The sequence below is a fragment of the Panicum virgatum genome, chromosome 6N (genome assembly GCF_016808335.1).
Source record: "Panicum virgatum strain AP13 chromosome 6N, P.virgatum_v5, whole genome shotgun sequence".
In the NCBI taxonomy this organism is placed as follows: domain Eukaryota; kingdom Viridiplantae; phylum Streptophyta; class Magnoliopsida; order Poales; family Poaceae; genus Panicum; species Panicum virgatum.
Window position 1 is genome coordinate 17082393 of NC_053150.1, and position 21964 is coordinate 17104356.

At 44.7% G+C, this 21964-nt stretch overlaps 2 protein-coding genes across 2 annotated transcripts; both read left to right on the forward strand.

Annotated features, from left to right (window-relative positions):
* The first annotated feature begins 13358 nt into the window (after positions 1-13358).
* LOC120677470 (glycosyltransferase BC10-like) lies at positions 13359-16940 on the forward strand. Its single transcript, XM_039958623.1, has 2 exons — positions 13359-14164; positions 16061-16940. The coding sequence occupies exons 1-2, from the start codon at positions 13451-13453 to the stop codon at positions 16703-16705; spliced, it is 1359 nt and encodes a 452-aa protein (XP_039814557.1). The 5' UTR covers positions 13359-13450; the 3' UTR covers positions 16706-16940.
* A 3053-nt stretch (positions 16941-19993) lies between these two features.
* Positions 19994-21076, forward strand: LOC120677982 (xyloglucan endotransglucosylase/hydrolase protein 24-like). Its single transcript, XM_039959156.1, has 3 exons — positions 19994-20314; positions 20399-20604; positions 20695-21076. The coding sequence occupies exons 1-3, from the start codon at positions 19994-19996 to the stop codon at positions 21074-21076; spliced, it is 909 nt and encodes a 302-aa protein (XP_039815090.1).
* The last annotated feature ends 888 nt before the right edge of the window (positions 21077-21964 follow it).

The following is a 21964-nucleotide window of genomic DNA, read 5'->3' on the forward strand; positions in this document are numbered from 1 at the left end:
GTAGTTTTGCCTTTACAACAAGGCTGGAATTCCTCATAGTTGACCTGTTAGGATGAACTCCGTCGAGTTACCCAATATGGACAACTAGTAAAGGTATCCAAACACCTTCCCGAGCTAGGCGAGTAGGTTGCAACACCTTCCTGATGGAGAACTGTATAAGCTATCCTGAACTGATGATGCTGTCAGATGGAGAGATTGCCTTTAATGTAGTCGATATACCGTTAAGGACTCTTGCTTTATTAAAGAAATCAACTGACAGCACTAGATTGCCTGGTCAAGGAAAAAACTTGCGCAAGTGCTCGATATTCCAGGAATTCGGTACCTCCTTGCCATCTGCATCAGTGATTCAGTATGATCCTAGTCTTGTAACCTTGGTTACGATGAATGGTCCCTCCCATCTGGAATTTAACTTGTGCAGTCCTGTCTCACCCTGAATCCTGTGTAGTACTAGATCTCCCACATTGAAGGATCTTTGCTGGACATTGCGATCATGATAGCGTCTGACTCCTTGAAGATATCTAGCCGATTGAATTAAGGCATTGATTCTGGCCTCTTCGACTGAGTCTAACTCAAGTTATCGAGCTTCATCTGCTTCTCCTTCTTGATATGCTTCTACTCTTGGAGATTTCCACATAATATCAGCGGGTAGTGTAGCTTCTGACCTGTAAGTGAGGAAGAAAGGAGATTGTCCAGTTGCTTTGCTAGGCTGGGTTCGCAGCCCCCAGACTACATGAGGTAGTTCTTGAATCCACTTGCCACCTTTCTTGGTATTGGCGTCATAGAGTCTTTTCTTCAAGCCGTCGAGTACTAAACCATTGATGCGCTCAACTTGACCATTTGCCCGAGGATGAGCTACTGAGGCATATTTGACCTCAATGCATAAGTTGTCACAAAAATCCAAAAAAGATTGTGACGTGAAGTTGGAGCCGAGATCTGTAATGATGGTGTGAGGAAAGCCGAATCGGTGGATAATGTCATAGATGAAATCCACTGCTCTGTCAGATGAGATCTTGACAATGGGCTTGTACTCGATCCACTTGGTAAACTTGTCGACTGCTACAAACACATGGTTGAATCCTCCTGGAGCTACGGTTAATGGTCCGATCATGTCCAAACTCCAACAGGCGAACGGCCATGACGGAGGGATTGTTATCAAGTTATGTGCTGGGATGTGAGTCTTCTTACCGAAGAATTGGCAGCCAGGGCACCGTCTGACCAGGTCTTCTGCGTCCGAAACAGCTGTTGGCCAGAAGAATCCAGACCTATACGCCTTGCCGACTAGTGTCCTTGATGCAGCATGATTGCCGCAAACTTCTTCATATTTTTCTCGGAGGATGCCTTTGCCTTCTTCGATGGTAACACACTTCATGAGGATGCCTGAACCAGAGTGCTTGTATAGGTTGTCGCCAACGAGGACCAAACCCTTGCTATGCCTGATGATGCGGGCGGCTTCAGCGCTTTTAGGATCAACATGAGGTGGAAGCTTGAACTCCTTGTTCAAGTCGATAAACTGAGTCCGCCAATCTTTTTCAATCATCAGCACTTCTCTAACTGTGGCCGGGGCCTCCGTGTCAGTGGCTTGTTGGCTTTGTTCCTTGACTGATGGGTGGTTAAGTTCATGGACAAAAACTCCCGGTGGAACAGCTGCTCGAGTGGACCCAAGTTTGGAGAGGACATCAGCTCCCACGTTGTTGTTGTGATCGACGTGGTGGATTTCCAATCCTGAAAACTTATTTTTGAGCTTTCTGATTTCTTCAACGTATGTGTCCATTGTATCCTTGTTGATGTCCCATTCTTTATTGACTTGTTGAACGACAAGTAGAGAGTCACCGTAGACAAGTAGTCGCTTGATGCCGAGAGATATTGCTAGTCGGAGACCATGTAGCAATGCCTCGAATTTAGCTTCATTGTTGGAGACCTTGAACAAAATTTGGAAAACATACTTCAATTGTTCTCCTTTGGGAGAGATGAACAAAACTCCCGCACCGCCTCCGTCGATCTTGAGTGAGCCATCGAAGTACATCACCCAATGCTCTGGAACGTTCTGGGGTGCTGGAATTTGATTTTCCCGCCATTCAGCCAAGAAGTCAACTAGTGCCTGTGACTTGATTGTTGTTCTTGGCTTGAAGTTGATTTCCAAGGCTTCCAGTTCAACTGCCCACTTTGAGATTCGTCCAGTGGCATCTCGATTGTGGAGTATATCCCCCAATGGAAAGTCAGTTATGACTGAGATCTTGTATTCGTCGAAGTAATGCCGGAGCTTCCTGGAGATGATTAGAATTCCATACAGAAGTTTCTGAATTGATGGATATCTAACCTTTGATTCAGAGAGTACTTCACCGATGAAGTAGACTGGTCTCTGAACACCGTAAGCGTGGCCTTCCTCCGGGCGTTCGACTACTATCGTCGTACTGACTACATGGGTAGTCGCAGCGATATAGAGGAGTAATTCCTCACCGGGTAGTGGAGCTGTTAGAATCGGCAGTGACTGGAGATGATGCTTGAGATTCTCGAGTGCTTCCGCAGCTTCTGTAGTCCACTTGAATTTATCTTGTCACTTTAGGAGTTTGAAGAAGGGTAATCCCCGTTCGCCAAGCCTGGACAAGAATCGATTCAAGGATGCCATGCAGCTTGTAAGCTTCTGGACGTCCTTGATGGTAGCTAGAGCATCCATGGCCATGATGGCATTGATCTTCTCTAGATTAGCCTCAATCCCTCGGTTACTGATGATGAATCCAAGTAGTTTTCATAGGGTACACCAAAGACGCACTTTGTTGGATTGAGCTTCAAGCTGAATTTTCGGAGGCTGTTGAAGGTCTCTTCCAGGTCAGTAATGAATTGATCCTGGGTCTTGGTTTTGACAACGACGTCGTCAACATAGGCTTCAACATTGCGATGTAGCTGATTGGAGAAGCACAGCTGTATCGCACGCTGGTAGGTAGCGCCAGCGTTCTTTAACCCGAAGGACATGGTCTTGTAGGCGTAAGCCCCGTAAGGGGTGATAATGGCTGTCTTGATTTGGTCTTCTTCTTTCAAGGCGATCTGATGATACCCTAAGTAGCAGTCGAGGAAGGATAACAGGACACATCCTGCTGTCGAGTCGATTACTTGATCAATACGTGGTAGCCCGAAACGATCCTTTGGACAGTGCTTGTTTAGATCAGTGTAGTCGACGCACATCCTCCACTTGTTGTTATTCTTCTTCTGGATGAGCACAGGGTTGGCCAACCAATTAGGATGGTAGACTTCCTTGATGAACCCTGCTGCGAGTAGTTTTGCCAGCTCTTTCTTGATGGCTTCTTGCTTGTCTGGTGAGAACCGCCGTAATCGTTGCTTTTTTGGTGTAGCTTTAGGGTCGACCTTCAGGGCATGCTCGATCAACTCCTTGGGCACCCCTGGCATATCCGCTGGTTTCCATGCGAATACGTCTCGGTTGGCCCTAAGAAAGTTGACGAGCTCGAATTCCTATTTGTCACCCAGTCCTGCTCCGATGATGGCTGTTTTGGTGTCGTCTCCCTCTTGTAACTGGATAGTCTTGGTGCCCACATCACTGGTTGGTTTAACCGATGATTGGCTTGCCTTCTTGGAAGGCATCGACTCCTTGAGTGAGAGTTCCTTAGCAGCAGCAAGTATTTCGCTGACAGAGCTAGGGACCCGGATTGTGGCAGCATGATCAATTGTTTCCTTGTCACACTCGAAAGACTTGAGGAGGTCTCCATATAGTGAAAGGACTCCTGTGTTGCCTGGCATCTTGAGGAGCAGGTAAACATAGTGTGGTATTGCCATGAATTTGGCTAGTGCAGGTCTTCCCAAGATAGCATGGTAGGAAGATTCGAAATCGGCTACTTCGAATTTGATGTATTCTGTCCGGAAATTTTGTTTTGTACCAAATGTGACTGGGAGAGTGACCGAGCCAAATGGAGTAGAGGAATTTCCGGGGACGATGCCGTAGAATGGAGCCTTGCTTGGAGTAAGCAGACTCATATAGTTGAGGCCCATCTTTACCAATGTGCTTGCAAAGATCAGGTTGAGCCCACTTCCGCCGTCGATGAGTACTCAAATAAGCTTGGAGCCCTGAACGACTGGATCGAGTACTAGCGGGAACTTTCTAGGTTCAGAGAAGCTGGTCCACTGATCCTCCCTGGAGAAGGTAATGGGGACCTCGCTATATTTGAGTGGCCTCTGAATTGCTGGCTCGACTGAGAGGATCTCTCTGAGTAGGAGCTTCTGAGCTCGCTTGGAGAAGCTAGGATCTCCTCCAAATATGACGTTGATGATGTTTTGCTGCTATTGGAAACCGTCACGGTCTTTCTTGTCGTCTTCATCATCTTTGTCTTGTTCTTTCTTTGGAGCAGCTGTAGGTGCCGAATGGAAGGATTTGTGCAAGATTGTGCACTCCCATATCGAGTGGTTGCTCTTGGGATGGATTGGGCATCTTTTTGTTGTGTAAGATCTTGTCGAACTAATCCTCCAGCTTGTCGCCCTTCTTGCCATGCGGTGTGCGATCCATAGTGCCAATAGTGTCGTCAGGCTTACGCTTGCGTGTAGGATCCCGCTGGTTGCTGGGCCCTCCACGGTCGTTGTTGCACTTCCCGTTATTGTCGTTATTGCAGTGGGGAAAGCGACTACGTTCTTGCTCCTCTTCATCTGCCCAGCGCTGCATCATGTCACGTAGATCTACCACCATTTTGGGCTGATTACGCCCAAAGTCGCGGTTTAGTGACTGGACGGTGATGCCACTTTGGAAGTAGTTTTTAACGTCGTCGTCAGCGACGTAGGGGGTGGTAGCTCTTGTGTCGAAGAAGCGCTTGACGTAGGATCTGATCGACTCACCTTGCTCCTGCTTGATCATGGATAGGCCGTGGCGAGTAGCTACTCCGTGTAGCGACCCTTGGAAGTTGTCGACGAATGCCTTCTTGAGGTCCTCCCACGAGTGGATTGACTCGCGCGCCAGGCTTTCGAGCCACGTGAGGGGTGCGGGCTCCAAGGCCATCGGGAGGTAGAGGACCTTGGTGTTGGTATCTCCCCTTACAACACTAATAGCGGTCGAGTATAAACGTAACCATTGAGCAGGGTCTTGCTTACCGTCGTACTTTTGTATGTTCGTAGGCTTGAAATCCTTCGGGTACTCGATGTTGTCGAAAGCCTTGCTCAGGGCTTGAAAGTGGTTGGAGTTGTCCGCAAGTTGCGCTCTGCGTCTTGCGTTGATAATGTCCCGTGCGTCCACAATGGAATCAGCTACCTCTTCCCTGTTATTCCCACGGTTGTTGTTGTTGCGGTTTGGCTGAGGGTCAGGAGCTTGATTTGCTTGTGGTTGGCCACCTCTGGGGAGATGACTACTCGCAGCTTCCTGATCCTCTTGGTTTCTTCGGTTCTACTGCTCCTGCTGCTGTTGACGCTGGTGGCCTCCGGGGGTACGGCTTGCCTGAGGTATTGCTGTTGCAGTAGCCCTTGATCGCGTACCGTGGAGGGAGGACAGGGGGTTCTGTTTCTCGAGTTGTTCAACAGCATTTTGGGTGAGATTTATGATTCGTTCCAACTCGGGATTCTGGGGCATCGTCATGAGTCGCAGGGTTGCTTCTGTCATTGCGGCAATTGGTGTTCTGAAGATAGGATCCGCAACATTGTTGAACTCGTTATTGAGGTAGCGCGGTGGAATTTGGGCACGTTCAGCTGCATGAACCCTGCGTGCTTCTTTTCGTTGATTCCTTGCCCTGCGGGTTGTGCGAGTGGCTTCATCTTCGTCAGCTGGAGCGTCTTGGGTCAGATTGTCTACTGAGATCTGATCCAAGGTTTCGTTTGGATCATGGTGGCTTGGAGCACCCCCGGGTTGGATGATTACCTGAACCAAACGCTCGTGAGAGAAGCTTTCCAGGTCTGATTTGTAATCAGCTAGGACAGTTCCACCAGAGCCAGTTTCCCTCTCAGTTTCGAGGGGAGTGTCGTGTTGAAACGGGAGATCATCAATGCTGGCGACCTCTCGCAGATTGTCGAGTAGTTCTGCAAGGATATGGCTTCAGAAAGATTTGAGTTGCATCTTAGCCAGTGCATTGGTGATGAAGTCCAGGCTATCTTGAGGTGACTCGACTGGATCTGAATATTTGTCAAAAACAGGTGCCTCCCGACTAGCGGTGACTAATTGGTTTTCGACACGGAGTAGGCGATTCAAGCAATTTTCATAGATGGATCTAATCATCTGCCTGTAAATAGATAATGAATTGCGCAATCCGAAAACGGGTTGAGCAAAAGGAGTCCCAATCCGAGTGGATTTTGGTTTGGAATCAGTCTGAGTCCGAATAGAACTCGAGTTGTTTTCGAGTTTCGGCTCGATCTCCTTGGCGAGGTCGGGAAGCAACATAATGCCGCGATCATGAGATCTGGCGAGCTTGTTGGAGTCTTCCGACGTGGAGCTCTTCGGCGTGGGAGAGTTGGTTAAGTGGCTATCGAAGCCGCCTGAACCATTGGCAACGCAAACCCACGAACCGAAGATGAAGGTGGCGCCTCGAGGAGGCGCCATGTTGCTGAAAGCGAAAGTGGCCATCGAACTCGACGATGAAATCGCCGAGTCCCCTACCTGGCGCGCCAGCTGTCGGTGTTTACTGCCAAGCCTGCTCAGAGATACCCTTAGCAGTAGGGTTTGTAGGTAGGGATCGACGGCTCTGGAACTCGATGGTGCAAGGAACACAAAGATTTAGACAGGTTCGGGCCGCGAGTTTCGTAATACCCTACGTCCTGTGTGGTGGTTTGTATTGCCTTAGATGTAGATGTCTTTCGAGGGGATCTCTGCCCGCCCTTATATATCTGGGGGGACAGGGTTACATGGAAAGTCCTAGCCGAGTATAGTTGGAGTCCTTCTACAGCACGACCGGGTAGTTTCCTTGTACTGCAGCTAGTACTACGCCTATTCGGACAAAAGAGATAAGGTACATCCATGAGATATCCCTTACTCTAGAATATTCTACGCCTGTGAGCAGTCCAGCTGTCCCGGGTCTGATAGGTTCCTGATCTGTGGCCACTCTCTTTGCATGTCCAAGTACTACAACATCTGGTGCCTGCGATCACAAATTGGCGATCAGAAAGTATTATCCTACTCAATGAATGTGCATTGGTGATCAATTTTCATATTCAGTTCTATGAGTTGTACTATGGACATCAGTGACCAAATATTATGCTAATTTCTGGGAGCTGTTGTTGCCTGCACTGTGGCCTCCTTCCAGGTTCCGAAACTGACGGAGACTGCTCTCGGAGACCTTTGCAAGGTGTGTAAAGAACTTGAAGAGAAGGGCAAGAGTTTCATGAAATGTGGCCACTCTCTTTGCATGTCCAAGTACAACCACATTTGGTGCCTGCGATCACAAATTGGCGAACAATGCAAATGCTGCCCATATGGATCCAATTATTAAAAAAATATTCCGCTCATTGAAGTCTGTGGAACAATACTTCACTTCTGATGGACCTGGTGCTCATGTACCAATCATGAGTGTCCCTGACATGTACTATTTTGATAGGTCCACATATATGGTAATTCTTCGTCCAACATGTTTGCAATTGAATTCTTGCATAATATATTATTAGGATCTTTGCTAAATTATGAGTCTTGAAATTCTACATATATCTTGACGTGTATAGTAACAATCTTATTAACCGCCACAACTTCCATACTTTGTGTGTGTGGGTGTGTGGGTGTGTGTGTGTGTGTGTGAAAAGGGTATTAAATGGTCGTTAAAGATTATATTGTGCTGGATGCTTAGTTGGGAAAAAAAGCTTGGCAATAATTATTATGATACTAGCTAAGCATTGCATTGGAATTTACTTAAAGTTAGAGTAGGGGCATGATTTTGAGTCGGTAAGAGTAATAGCTGGGACATTTTTGTTTATAACAGCGTAAAGATTAGTTGAGGTTGGCTAGACAGAAGTATAAACCCATAATAGAATAATGGATTTTTATGTATATCATATTATTTGTAATCTTCAACAGTGGCAAACCTAGTATTTCAGAGAGGGTATGCCGCAGGTATTTTTTTACACTTGCAATTCGGTATAATCCATATATAATTTGGTAAAAAAATTTAAACTTCACCGAGAAATTCAGTTATCAATAACATAAATTACACTCCAAATCTCAAATTCAACAGTTAAATACTAAAGTTGCATAAATTATGATACAAATACTTCAAACATACCAGTTTATATGAATAAAAGAAGATATTTGTCTGGTCAACGATTTCTAATGTTCATGAAAGTCTTGATTATGACATATTCATCCACCTCAGAAAGAATTATCCCGCTCAATGAATGTGCATTGGTGATCAATTTTCATATTCAGTTCTATGAGTTGTACTATGGACATCAGTGACCAAATATTATGCTAATTTCTAGAGCTGTTGTTGCCTGCACGGTGGCCTCCTTCTAGGTTCCGAAACTGACGGAGACTGCTCTCGGAGGCCTTTGCAAGGTGTGTAAAGAACTTGAAGAGAAGGGCAATAGTTTCCTGAAATGTGGCCACTCTCTTTGCATGTCCAAGTACAACCACATTTGGTGCCTGCGATCACAAATTGGCGAACAATTCAAATGCTGCCCATATGGATCCAATTATTAAAAAAATATTCCGCTCATTGAAGTCTGTGGAACAATACTTCATATCTGATGGACCTGGTGCTCATGTACCAATCATGAGTGCCACTGACATGTACTATTTTGATAGGTCCACATATATGGTAATTCTTCTTCCAACATATTTGCAATTGAATTCTTGCATAATATATTATTAGGATCTTTGCTAAACTATGAGTCTTGAAATTCTACATATATCTTGACGTGTATAGTAACAATCTTATTAACCGCCACAGCTTCCATATTGTGTGTGTGTGTGAAGAGGGTATTAAATGGTCGTTAAAGATGTATATTGTGATGGATGCTTAGTTGGATGTGCTGGATGCTTAGTTGGAAAAAAAAAAGCTTAGCAATAATTATTATGATACTAGCTAAGCATTTGCATTGTATTTTACTTAAAGTTAGAGTAGGGGCATGATTTTGGGTCGGTAAGAGTAATAGCTGGGACATTTTTGTTTATAACAGCGTAAAGATTAGTTGAGGTTGGCTAGACATTAGTTTAAACCCATGATAGAATAATAGATTTTTATGTATACAATATTATTTGTAATCTTCAACAGTGGCGAACCTAGTATTTCAGAGAGGGTATGTCGCGGTATTTTTTTTCCACTTGCAAATTCGGTATAATTATCCATACATAATTCGGTAACAAAATTTAAAAATTTGGTATAATTATCCATACATAATTCGGTAACAAAATTTAAAGTTCACCGAGAAATTCAGTTAGCAATAACATAAATTACACTCCAAATCTCAAATTCAACAGTTAAATACTAAAGTTGCATAAATTATAATACAAATACTTCAAACATACTAGTTTATATGAATAAAAGAAGATATTTTTCTGGTCTAAGATTTCTAATGTTCATGAAAGCCTCGATTATGACATTTGCTTCCACCTCAAAAAAAATTATCTCGCTCAATGAATGTGCATTGGTGATCAATTTTCATATTCAGTTTTACGAGTTGTACTATGGACATCAGTGACCAAATATTATGCTAATTTTTGGGAGCAGTTGTTGCCTGCACTATGGCCTCCTTCCAGGTTCTGAAACTAACGGAGCCTGCTCTCGGAGGCCTTTGCAAGGTGTGTAAAGAACCTGAAGAGAAGGGCAAGAGGTTCCTGATCTGTGGCCACTCTCATTGCATGTCCATGTACTACCACATTTGGTGCCTACGATCAGCAAATAGGCAAACAATGCAAATGCTGCCCATATAGACCCAATTACTTAAAAAATATTCCGCTCATTGAAGTCTGTGGAACAATACTTCGCATCTGCTGGACCTGGTGCTCATGTACCAATTATGAGTGTCACTGACATGTACTATTTTGATAGGTCCACATATATGGTAATTCTTCTTCCAATATATTTGCAATTGAATTCTTGCATAATATATTATTGGAATCTTTGCTAAATTATGAGTCCTGAAATTCTACGTATATCTTGCCGTGTATAGTAACAATCTTATTACCCACCACAGCTTCCATACTTTGTGTGTGTGTGTGTGTGTGTGTGTGTGTGTGTGTGTGTGTGTGTGTGTGTGTGTGGCACTAGCAAGAAAGAGAGCCCGTAGAGGAATTGTGAGTGACGGCTCAGCCATGGTTGGATACTGATGTTTCCTATAAACGGACTCTGATAATTTCTCAGGCAAGAAAGGAACCAAAAAGAACCTTGTTTCTTTGGTATCTTGTCTTTAAATACTTAATTCCACTGTTGGTTAATTACGGCGATGATGGGCTATGGCAACGACAACTTCGTGTATGCAACAATGTCCATGGCTTGCTGGGTCGAGACTCGGGATACCTCAAGAGAGGATTTTTTGTTTCTCTAATTAGACAATTAGTGGAGCGGATGGAATAATTTTTTGAAAGACACTGGAGGGAATCATTGTGATTGGGTTAAGCCAGGATGCCACTGGAGTTAGGACAAGCTTAACTCAGCTACTTATCGGGCATATAGTTTTAGCTGGCGTCATCTCTTACTGATAAGAACATTAACATGATCAAGTGTCCGCGGTTTCTCGACTAGCACAAAGCACCAAGTAATTTTCTTCCCAAGTCCCAACTCTACCATCCAATCACCAATCATGCATCGGCGTTGTTTCTCTTACTTAGTTTAGTTGACCTATCTATTTCCACTGTTCAAAATTATATGTTTTTTTTTTACTTTTAGATACATAATTTTTCTGTACGCCAAGATATAAGATATATATAGAGACACACACATAGAGAAAAACTATGTTTCTAGAAATATCAAAATGACCTATAATTTTAAATGGATGGAGTACATGGCTATACAACCCACACCCTTGGTCGAAAGAAATGAGCAAAGGTATTTTTATTCTACATTTTATCCCTCCTTTTCTTGGTTAGGAGCTGCTATGTCTCTCCTCTACCACAATTAGACTGCAAAATAGTTGCCTATTGTTGAGCGAGACTAGCGCCGAACCAAACGCTCGTTGGGCTTAGATTGTTCACCTTCACGTAGACCAGGGTCCAAGGTCACCTAGCGATGCCCTCCGTTATTAGATGATGCTCTTACTTCATTATGGTGGAGTGCTGTTACGTATCACCGAAGGTGACAAAATATATTGTTTCTCACCTGAAACTTGCCCTACCGCAACCAGATCACAATCATCATCTCATAATGTCCTAAAGATTTCATAGACTTAAAAATTACATAGATTTCAAGGCAAGTATCTAAATAAAACAATTACAGCACTATGTTTTTTGCAACAAGATCTGCGAAACAAGAGGGCATTTGACCATATTTAGATGATAGTTTTTCATAACATTTAATATATATATATATATATATAATAACTAACACTATTAAGTAAAATACTTGAACAATAGCAATAAGTTATTTCCATGATTAAAAGATTTAACATAAATCTAAAAACAAATAGTACACCACAAACAAAAAATTGATCATCACATACATTTTATTATGTGAAAAATTAGAAAATAAAAAATACATATAAATTATTATTTGCATGAACAAATAATTATATACAGCAAATAAAATGTTAGGCATGAGTAATAAATGATTGTACAATGTAAACAAAAAACTACACATGATACACAAATATAAATAAAATTTTGAACATCTCAAACATTAAATTATATAGGATAAAATGTTGGAAAATTAACATCACGAACACCGATAAATAATTGTATCCAACAAACAAAATATTAAACATAGTGACAAGTGGCTCCACATGTAAAAAAAATAATCGTACATGAAGGACAATGCGATATCATTACAAATAAATTATTCCTGCATGTGAATATATTAAGTGTACATAGAAAAGAAAAAAAAAGACAAGAAAACACTTTAAAAAATAAAGATACAAGAAGAGAAGAGAAAAAAAAAGAAAAGAAAAAACTTTGAACAGGCCTGCTACCACGACACGCTAGACAAAAACTTTGTTGGGCCGATTGACCTCTTTCTTTGAAAGATGGGCCGATTGACCTCACGGTGGTCCATGTACATACTTTAAACGAAAATTAAAGGACGAAAATGTATAGCTAGCTCCCGTAAACCAAAGGCTACAATGGGTTTGTGGCTTATAAAGATTTAAATTCGCTACATATAAACCGTGTCGAACCAGCCGTCCTTGAAACGAGCGAACAAGTCCTTGAGCGGTTCTGTGGTCCAGATCTACCAACTAGTCTAGATCTGACGACCACAATCAAAAAAGATCCAACAAGGGAGAAGAAAGAAGAATAGCGCTACTTTCAGCATCCCTTCCACTCGGGGGCGAATCCGGGGGTGCGGGGGGCTCCAGACCCCTCCGTCATGAAGCTCCGAATGCTCTCCCAACAATTTTCAAACGTGAATAAAGGACTTGTAGAGAGGAAGAAAAAGAAAACAACAGTCATGGAACCAGTCATTCGCTGTGTTCGCTTGGCTTGTCAGCCAACCCGCCAACAGTACTGTTCTTTCATACTAAATCAGCACCAGCCACCAACTACCAGCCAGTCAGCAGTACTGTTCTCTCATAACAAATCAGCACTAGCCGTCAACCGTTGCCAAACAAACACAATGATTAGCTACTCGAACGCCCGGCCCCGCCCAGCATGTAGTCGCCCCACGACATTACGAGTATTAATCTTCAGAACCCTACATCACTTTGTGAGACTAATCTAATAAGGTATTTGACAGCATGATTTGAGGATGGCTACTATTATAATATTACCGTATCCAATTGTGATAGAACTTGGCTTAGTAGATTCGTCTCAAAAGTTGTACCATCTATAAAAGAATTTTGCAAATAAATTTGGTTTAATATTCCATACATACTAAATTCCGTTGCGCTAGGAAGTAGCTTAAACTAGTAGTAGTAGTCCGACGACTTGTATAGCTAGCTGCAACTCTGGCTGTTCTAGGCCTGCATGCCTGGACCTGTGGACCAGCACCGCCACCGAGGAAGAATAACAATTGGAGACTGGATCACTGGAGAGAGGACCCCGCCGGCAGCCGCCCTCGTAGAGCCCGCTTTCGGAGACCGGCGACCCAACCGACGACGAATCCAAGCCCCCCCACGCGACGCGGCGACCACGTCGTACCTTCCCTCCCAGGCTCCCCCCGTCCCCTCCTCCCCCGGTGGATGGATCTCCCCATAATGTTCCTGATCATTACGTGTTCCTGCGAATTCACGGTCACGTGCGCGCGCCGTCCGCCGCGTACAGATAAATACTCCCCGCGATCGCCGTCGCCGACCTCACCCCCAGTTGCCGCCCTCACCAGCTGCCTTCCCCTGCCGATCGACCTCCCCCTTCAATGCCTTGTCTTCTTCCCTACCGGCGCAGGACCCCAGGCCGCGACCAGCCATGACCACCAAGAACCTCAAGCAGCAGCAGCAGCAGCACGTGCTGCCCATGGTGGTGGCCGGCATGGCCGCCGCCGCCACCCCGGCTTGCCCCGTCCGGACCAAGCTCCTGCTCTGCGCGGCCCTCGGCTTCGCGATCGGCGTCGTGGCCACCGTCTCCCTCCTCTTGAGCTCCGCCTCCCCCTACACGGCCTCGCTCCACGCCCACGGGGGAACGCTCGCCGGGCTCTTCATGCCGGCCTCCGCCGCCGCGAACGCCGTCCGGGACCGGCAGCAGGAGCCGCCCGCGGCGCCGCGCCCGCCACGGCCGGAGCAAGGGCCGCCGGCCGTCCCCGCAATGATCCGGCGGCCTCGGTCGTCGCCGGAGCCGCCGCCGGCGGCCACTAGCGCTACTACTGCCCCTCCGCCACCGACGCCGGCTGGCGTTGGCGGTGCCTCCCGCGGCAGCGGCATCGGCATCGGCGGCGGGGACGACGACGACAAGGAGCTGATGGCCCTGGCGGCGTCGGCGCCGCGGGCGGTGCCGGCCGGCGCGGCGCCCAAGGTGGCGTTCCTGTTCCTGACGCGCTGGGACCTGCCCATGGCGCCGCTGTGGGACAAGTTCTTCCACGGCCACCGCGGGCGCTACAACGTCTACGTGCACACCGACCCGGCCTTCAACGGCTCCGAGCCGCCGGAGACCTCCGCCTTCCACCGCCGGAGGATCCCCAGCAAGGTGCGCCCCATTATCCGCCTCCGCTCCCTTCATGGCGCGCATTAGCAGAGAATCCAATCGCCTACTTAATTACAGAGAAGATCAGAGAGAGAAAATCATTAGCGGAAATCATTCACCTCATCACCGGCACATTAATTAGTGGATTTGCAAACGCATGAATGCCTAGTTAAACCGCGGTAATCGAGCTAGTCCGCCATTGACGGGCCGGGAGGAAGCGATCCGGGCATTCCCATTGGAGTAGGTGGCACACTAGTACATGGTTTGCAAGATGACAAGCGAGTCCACTTCACCGGCAAGGCATTTGGGCCGGCGTGCCATCCAATTGTCCAGCGGCGTCGCACGGAAAGAATTTTCGCCTTTTCCACATGCAAACAACCGGGAATTCCACGGGCGATGGGTTCGGAGCCCATGTTTCGTTGTCTGGATGGCAAGGATTTCTCTTGTTCTGGAACGGGCAAGGATCATCGTTAGGAATATTCATTTGCTAATTAATGGTTGATCTCTACTACTGCTTCACCGAATGATCACTTGCTAATTAGTACTAGCTATAACTAGTGGGCACCACAAAGGAAAGGTATACTTGCTACATTAATCATTAGAAGATTTCGAGTGACTAAAAACATAGAGACAAAAAAACTGTATAATAAATATTGAATCAAGAAAGCTTTGTACTAGCTAGCTAGGACTGTTGAACCAACACCTAGAGGCAGGTATCATCCAATAAATTTTAAATCAATAAAAACATGGATCGACCGGAAAATAGCAAATTCCCATTAAAATTGGTCTGATGAACTCTGAAGCAAGGAAGGCGAAGGTTCCCCAGAATCGCCTTGCTTGAGTTGTGAGAGTTGTGGCACGACGTGCCTTGTGCGCTTGGAAAGCACCGCTAGCTGCTTCATCAGCAGGGTTGGCATTCGACGCACTCAAAGTTTCCCCTCATTAGCTAATGCCTAGCTACTAGTACGTTGAACTTTAGTGCCAGCATGCCAAGTGTCAATAATATACATACACTTGCTTCCGTGTGCGTTCCGTGTGACTGATCGAAACAACGAACATACACTTGCATGCTTCTCGGAAGTGCAAACATTTTCTTTTCATTTTTATTCTTATCTTTCACAATTCAATGAAGAAATAGAAAAAGTCCATATTACTCCCCTCAAGTATAATCAAAGTCTAGATAACCCACTAAATTATTGCTTAATTAAATTTATCCCCTAAGTACATGATTTACCAAATTTAACTCTTAATAAGATTAATCATTTTTATTTATCCATGCACAAGCGATGTCTTGAGTTAAAATTTTGTAAGATGATAGGGGACGACATAACACATTGTAGACAATATGTCAAGAATTTTCATCATTATTTTGATAGGGTATGATATTTAATAATGAATTAACCCTTATGATATAAATTTTGACATACATTGTGATGCCCACAATAACTATGGTAAAACTTAAATTAAGATTCTACTTGTATGCGGAGAATTAAAAATGATAAATTATATTAGGAGGTAAATTGAACAAATAAATATAGTTTAGGGGCCAAACTAACCAAGAGATTTTTTTTTTGCGAGGAAAACTAACCAAGAGATAGTTACAGATATTCCGGACTTTGGCCATATTTGTGGGGAGTAATTTGAACTTTTTCTTATGCTAAAAAAATTAAACTTTTTCTTAAGGAATAACATCACTCAACTTAAAATGGGGGAATTTCTCATTTTCTTTTTCTTTTTTTTTGCGAAAGAATTTCTCATTTTCTTGATATGGAACAATGATTAAATACTCAAAGACTTGCCCAATCAAGAAAATACCTTTGCAAAGATTGACGATGAAGCAGTATGGTATACTGTATTTTAGTATATTAACATTGGCACGTTTTAAAATTAAATTTGCAGGAGGTGAAATGGGGCCGCGTCAGCATGGTGGAGGCGGAGCGCCGGCTGCTGGCGCACGCGCTGCTGGACGACCCCTCCAACGCCCGCTTCGTCCTCCTGTCGGAGTCGCACGTCCCGCTCTTCGACTTCCCCACCGTCCACTCGTACCTCGTCAACTCCACCGAGGTGTTCCTCGAGTCCTACGACCAGCCCGGCGCGACGGGCCGCGGCCGCTACAACCGCCGCATGAGCCCCGTCGTGACCGCGGCGCAGTGGCGCAAGGGCTCCCAGTGGTTCGACCTGGACCGGGGCCTCGCCACCGACGTCGTCGCCGACCGCGTCTACTTCCCGGTCTTCCGGCGCTTCTGCAGCCGGGGCTGCTACGCCGACGAGCACTACCTGCCGACGCTCCTCCACATCCGGCGGCCGGCGGCGGCCGCCAACCGGAGCCTGACGTGGGTCGACTGGTCCCGCGGCGGCCCGCACCCAGCGCGGTTCCACAGGGTGCAGGTCACCGTCGACTTCCTCCGGTGGCTCAGGAGCGGCACCACGTGCACGTACAACGGCAGGACCACCGACGTCTGCTTCCTCTTCGCGAGGAAGTTTTTGCCCAACTCGCTCACCAGGTTCCTGAGATTCGCGCCCAAGGTGATGGGTTTTGGCTAAACCGATGAGTGCATGGGCGGTGCTCACATTCTTTGATTCATGTGTTGTTCCGGCGGATGTGCGAGTGTAAAGGGGGGATGGATTTCTTGTGATTTTAAATCTTCTTTTGTAAAGGCAATTCTCTCGAATACAAGATATGCATGTCATCATTTATTATTAGGATCCATGATGGTCAAACTTTTTAATTTTGACCACCGATGTTAAAAAAAATCACTAAGAATGAAAATGTAAGACAGATGGAAGTGTTCATCATGAAAATGTCTTTTATTAACTATTGATCAAATTTTCACTTCAGACAGTAGACTATATCGATGTCCTAATAACGATATGAATTTTAACCCAAGGACAAAGTATAGTATCTATAGAATAGTAGGGAGCATCTAAAGGCTGCTTGAGCGTATTAATTTGGACCAACAGATATTCCATTTTAGCGTTGTTGGTTCTCGATCTAGCATTCTACATCTTCCATTTCAACCAATCGTCATCTATTCGAACTTGGATCTTGTTTAGATTCAAAATTCAAATTTTCAAAAATATCACATCGAATATTACGGCATCTGCATGGAAAATTAATTATAGACAAAATAAAAAACTAATTGCACAGTTTGCTTGTAAATTGTGAGACGAATCTAATGAGCCTAATTAGGTCATAATTAGATACTAAACTGTACAGTAACACATGCTCTAATGATGGATTAATTAGGCTTAATAGATTCATCTTGCGATTTTCCGTCCATTCATGTAATTAGTTTTATAATTATATCATATTTAGTACTTCTAATCTTTGGTTGAAAATTATTACAATAAATTTCATCGAAAATTTTACAGGATGTAAATAAGGCCTTGCCTCCAATGCTAATGTACCCCATCTTTTTTCCATGCCCTCGTGCCATTCCAGCATCATCCCACGTGACAAAACGTGCAAAAGGAGCTCAATATTAGTAAGAGCGCTCCGATTGTTTGCCAAATATCATGCAAAACAAACCTAAATATGGTTTGAACAGAACCGGAGAAAAAGCTATTAGTACCGGTCATATGATTTGATTTGTACCGGCTGCTTCAACCGGGCCGGTACTAAATAGAGGACCACCTCACGTAGAGCTTCTTTTGTCATCTCACCTATAAATCACATATGATTGTGTGTAAGATACTTTCCTTTTAAAGTACCCTTGAGATCTATTTAATACCGGACCAAGACGCCAACCCGACACTACATGTCACCTTTTAGTACCCGTTGGTGTCATTAACCGTACTAAATGGTTGTGACATTTTAATACTAAAAGTTGACTTAGGTGATGTTATTACTGGTACTAAAATGGTTCCGGAGGTTTTAAAATTTGGATCTGGTACTAAAATGACTACGTTCCAACTTTTGTACCTGACCAAACTATGACAGGTATTAACGTGTAGGGATAAAAGATCATTTTTCTTGTATGGAAAAAACACAACTATTAGGTACAGTGACACTCTGTAAATCTCACACAAACGGAAACGGTGGCATGGGTTTAGCCCAATAAGCTTTCGGCCAGCCAGATCCCAAAGGATGGCAGAGCCCATGTGCTGTCTTTTTTTTTCTTTTTTGTATTTTTTCTCCTCATTTTTTCTTTTCTTCTTTCTTTGCCAATTCAGATAATCGTTTATCCTATTTTCTTGTGCTTGTAATATTCATATCATTCATACTTATTTTTTGAAATGAATATACACATAACTAAACTCGATTGGTTAATTCTATATTGAAAATCTATAGTATGTATTTGAATTGTTATGATGATAAAAAAATTTATTATTGAGTCATATGTTTTTTCTATTCTAATAGTGAAAAATATTTAGTGGTATATCTTGAGATTATGCCAACCATGGAATTTGATATCCATAGTATACTTGATTGTTCCATATATATTTTATATTGTTCTAGTTGTAAAAAGTTATTGTTTCGTGGTATATTTTGGTAGTAAATAATTATTGTTCATGAAATAGTCTAAACCTAGTTCCAGTAGAGTAAAAATATATTTCCTTGAAATGATGCATCACCTATACTAAAATATGTTGTTTTAATAACTTATTTCAATTTTTCTATGCAACATTTAATTTCCAATGATAAAAAAAACCATTATTTTGGTAACTTACTTGGCGTTTATGTACCAACTTGATTTATCTATGGTACATATTGAATTGTTCTGACCATGGAAAAAACATTCTCCGTGGTATCCTTTTAATGTCCTGTAATCAATATTCATTGCTCTGATAGTATCTTTCAATGTTCCTATATTTTTTTACATTGTCCCAAATTTATGTTTTACTTTTTGTTTGTCAAATGAATCTATGTTTAGTAGTTAGTGTTTAGTCCAGCCTTTTTCGCAAGGTTGGGCCTGGCCCTTCCATCAAATTTAGGCCTATAGAATCGAAAATAACTCAATTCAACTTGTGCATATGGGCCGAATGTATGTTTTCATTTAAGCCCAAGATAAAAATTAGACCGACGTCTAAACTGGGCCGAAAAGGCGCACCGACATCAAAGGCAAACAAGAATCAGCTGAGAAGATTAAGCACCGACATCCAATGCACAGCTGAACAATACCAACTCCTCACGCGCTATCTACTAGCTTGCTCCATGTGCACATTATTTCATATAATTTCCCCTTATTAACAAGCACAAGGTGTATCAGCTGAGAAGATTAAACCACGTTGACATCCAATCAAGCAGCATCGTCCATGGCGGTTGGTAGCAAGGTTTTAAATAGCCGGCTATAGCTGCCGCTATCTTCCGCTATAGCCTTTTTAGAGAGCTACCGCTAGGAGAAATAGCCCGCTATAGCCGGCTATAGCCCGCTATATCTGGCTATAGCTTCCGCTATCAGCATTTTAGGATAATTGCCGCTAAATGTCATAGCCCACTATTTAAAACATTAGTTGGTAGCCAGGTAGGTAGCAGTGAGCTGAGGTCAACGCAACGCCACGGGACTTCGCAGCCAAGCTGAGCTTCCATGAAGCTGGTAAGCAAACCTTGGCCAGCCTATGCCCGACCTTAGCTTCCATAATGGATCCTAACATGCCATGCCTAGCTCTCAAACATTCCCAGGAACATGCCCTGCTCTCTCCCTGACAGAGCTTCTCCATGTGATCGGCCTTCTTCGTTCTCCAATCCGTGCAGCATCCACGGGCAGCTGGGCACTATAAATAGCGAGCCCGATTCGATGTTATGGAACATCAATACAATAGCAAGATCAAAGGAGTTCCAATTGAGGGATTTGTAGTAATTGCACATTGAATTAGGTAGCCACAGCGGCCATGGCGTTGCCATTGCCGTCGCCGTCTTCTTCTAGGCACCATCCCCGGCCGCTGGTGGCAGCGTTGCTGCTGCTGCTAATGGCAATGGCGGCTCGGCCGGGAGTGGGGTCGTTGCTGTACGACCAGGTCGAGATCACCTGGGGCGGCGACAGCAGCTTCTTCTACATGGAGCGCGAGGGCGTCGACGTCCTCGCGCTCTGCCTCGAGAAGACCAACGGCGGCTCCGGGTTCGCCTCCAAGGACACCTACCTCTACGGCCGCTTCGACATCGACATCATGCTCGTCGCCAACAACTCCGCCGGCACGGTCGCCACCTTCTACGTAAGTCCGGCCTGTTGCACCCCAACGAGATCATGATTCATGCTGAATTGCTGACACGGTTTGGTATCTCTGATCGATATGCAGCTGATGCCGGACGGCGAGGTGCCGTGGGCGTACCACGACGAGATCGACCTGGAGTTCCTCGGCAACGCCACCGGCGAGCCGTACACGCTCCACACCAACATCTTCGCCAACGGCGCCGGCGGCCGCGAGCAGCAGTTCCGGCTCTGGTTCGACCCCACCACCGACTTCCACACCTACTCCATCGAGTGGAACCCCAAGCACATCATGTAAGCCTCTGAATTGAATTCTCCCTCTTGATGATCATCAGCAATATATGAAACTCCTCGTCAAAGCTCAACCCCACATTGTTCTTGCAGAATCCTAGTGGACGGCACGCCGGTCCGCGCGTTCGAGAACCACGCGGCCCGCGGCGTGCCGTTCCCGACGTGGCAGCGCATGCGGCTGCAGGGCACGCTGTGGGACGCCGACGAGTGGGCGACGCAGGGCGGCCGCGTCAAGACGGACTGGACGCAGGCGCCCTTCTACGCCTACTACCGCAACCTCCGGGTGACGCCGTGCGCGCCGTCCCCCGGCGTGGCGTGGTGCGGCGACGAGCCGCCGGAGTCGGCGTGGTTCGAGCAGCGGCTGGACAAGGCGGCGCTCAAGGAGGCGCAGGAGAAGCACATGATCTATGACTACTGCGTGGATGAGAAGCGGTTCAAGGACAAGGGATTCCCCAAGGAATGCAACGCTGACTAATCAAATGTATAATGTAAATAAATGCCCATCTATTCGTTGACATGTGTCCCCTCATGTGTCTGTAAAATAAGTCAATTGATTTTTTAACAAGATAAATATTTCACTTTTTTTGTTATGATCATTACCCATAGTGTAGCCATTTCCTTCATCAAGTTTATGACGGAAATTTGTAAGAATCTCCCTCCTTTTCAGAAGAACAGGAATCTTTGAAATCCAGTAGATTCGTGAGAGGAAGGGGTGGGCATCCCTATATGTCTCACGGAAGATGGTTAAGCGATGCTTCGCACGGCCCACGATGGCCCATCTGCTCTATACTGTGTTTCATCGGCCCATGTGGAAACTAACACCTCAGCAGAACAAGGAGCGAGAAGGAGCGAGAGCCCATGGACGAATCACGGATAGCACAGGCATGTCACAGTGTAGCAAAGGTGGTAAGTATGGTATCTCTTTTTATTTTTCATTTAAACTATGCCAATACTATTTTTCTAAATATCTTGCGACCTAGTATATGTGGAATATTAACAGATTCAATATTTAATATACAAGATTCAACAATCAATCAGATTTAGTTCAACAATTCCAATAAACTCATTCAACATTTTATGAGATGTTGAAGTTGTATATAAAAAATATTGAATTTATATATCCTAAATGTTGATTTTAATTTTTTTTAAAATGTATACATATGGGATTTCATTTTGTCGCATTAATTCTAAACAACACGATGGTTCAAACGGAATCAAAGACGGACTTACGATTTGAGAGAAAAATGCATTTTATGGTAGCAAATCATTTAAACCACCACCCACTCAACCAACCATATTGTGACAACTGTCACCCTACTGTTTAAACAGTCCACTCCTCCCTTCCGCCTGCAGGAATCACAAC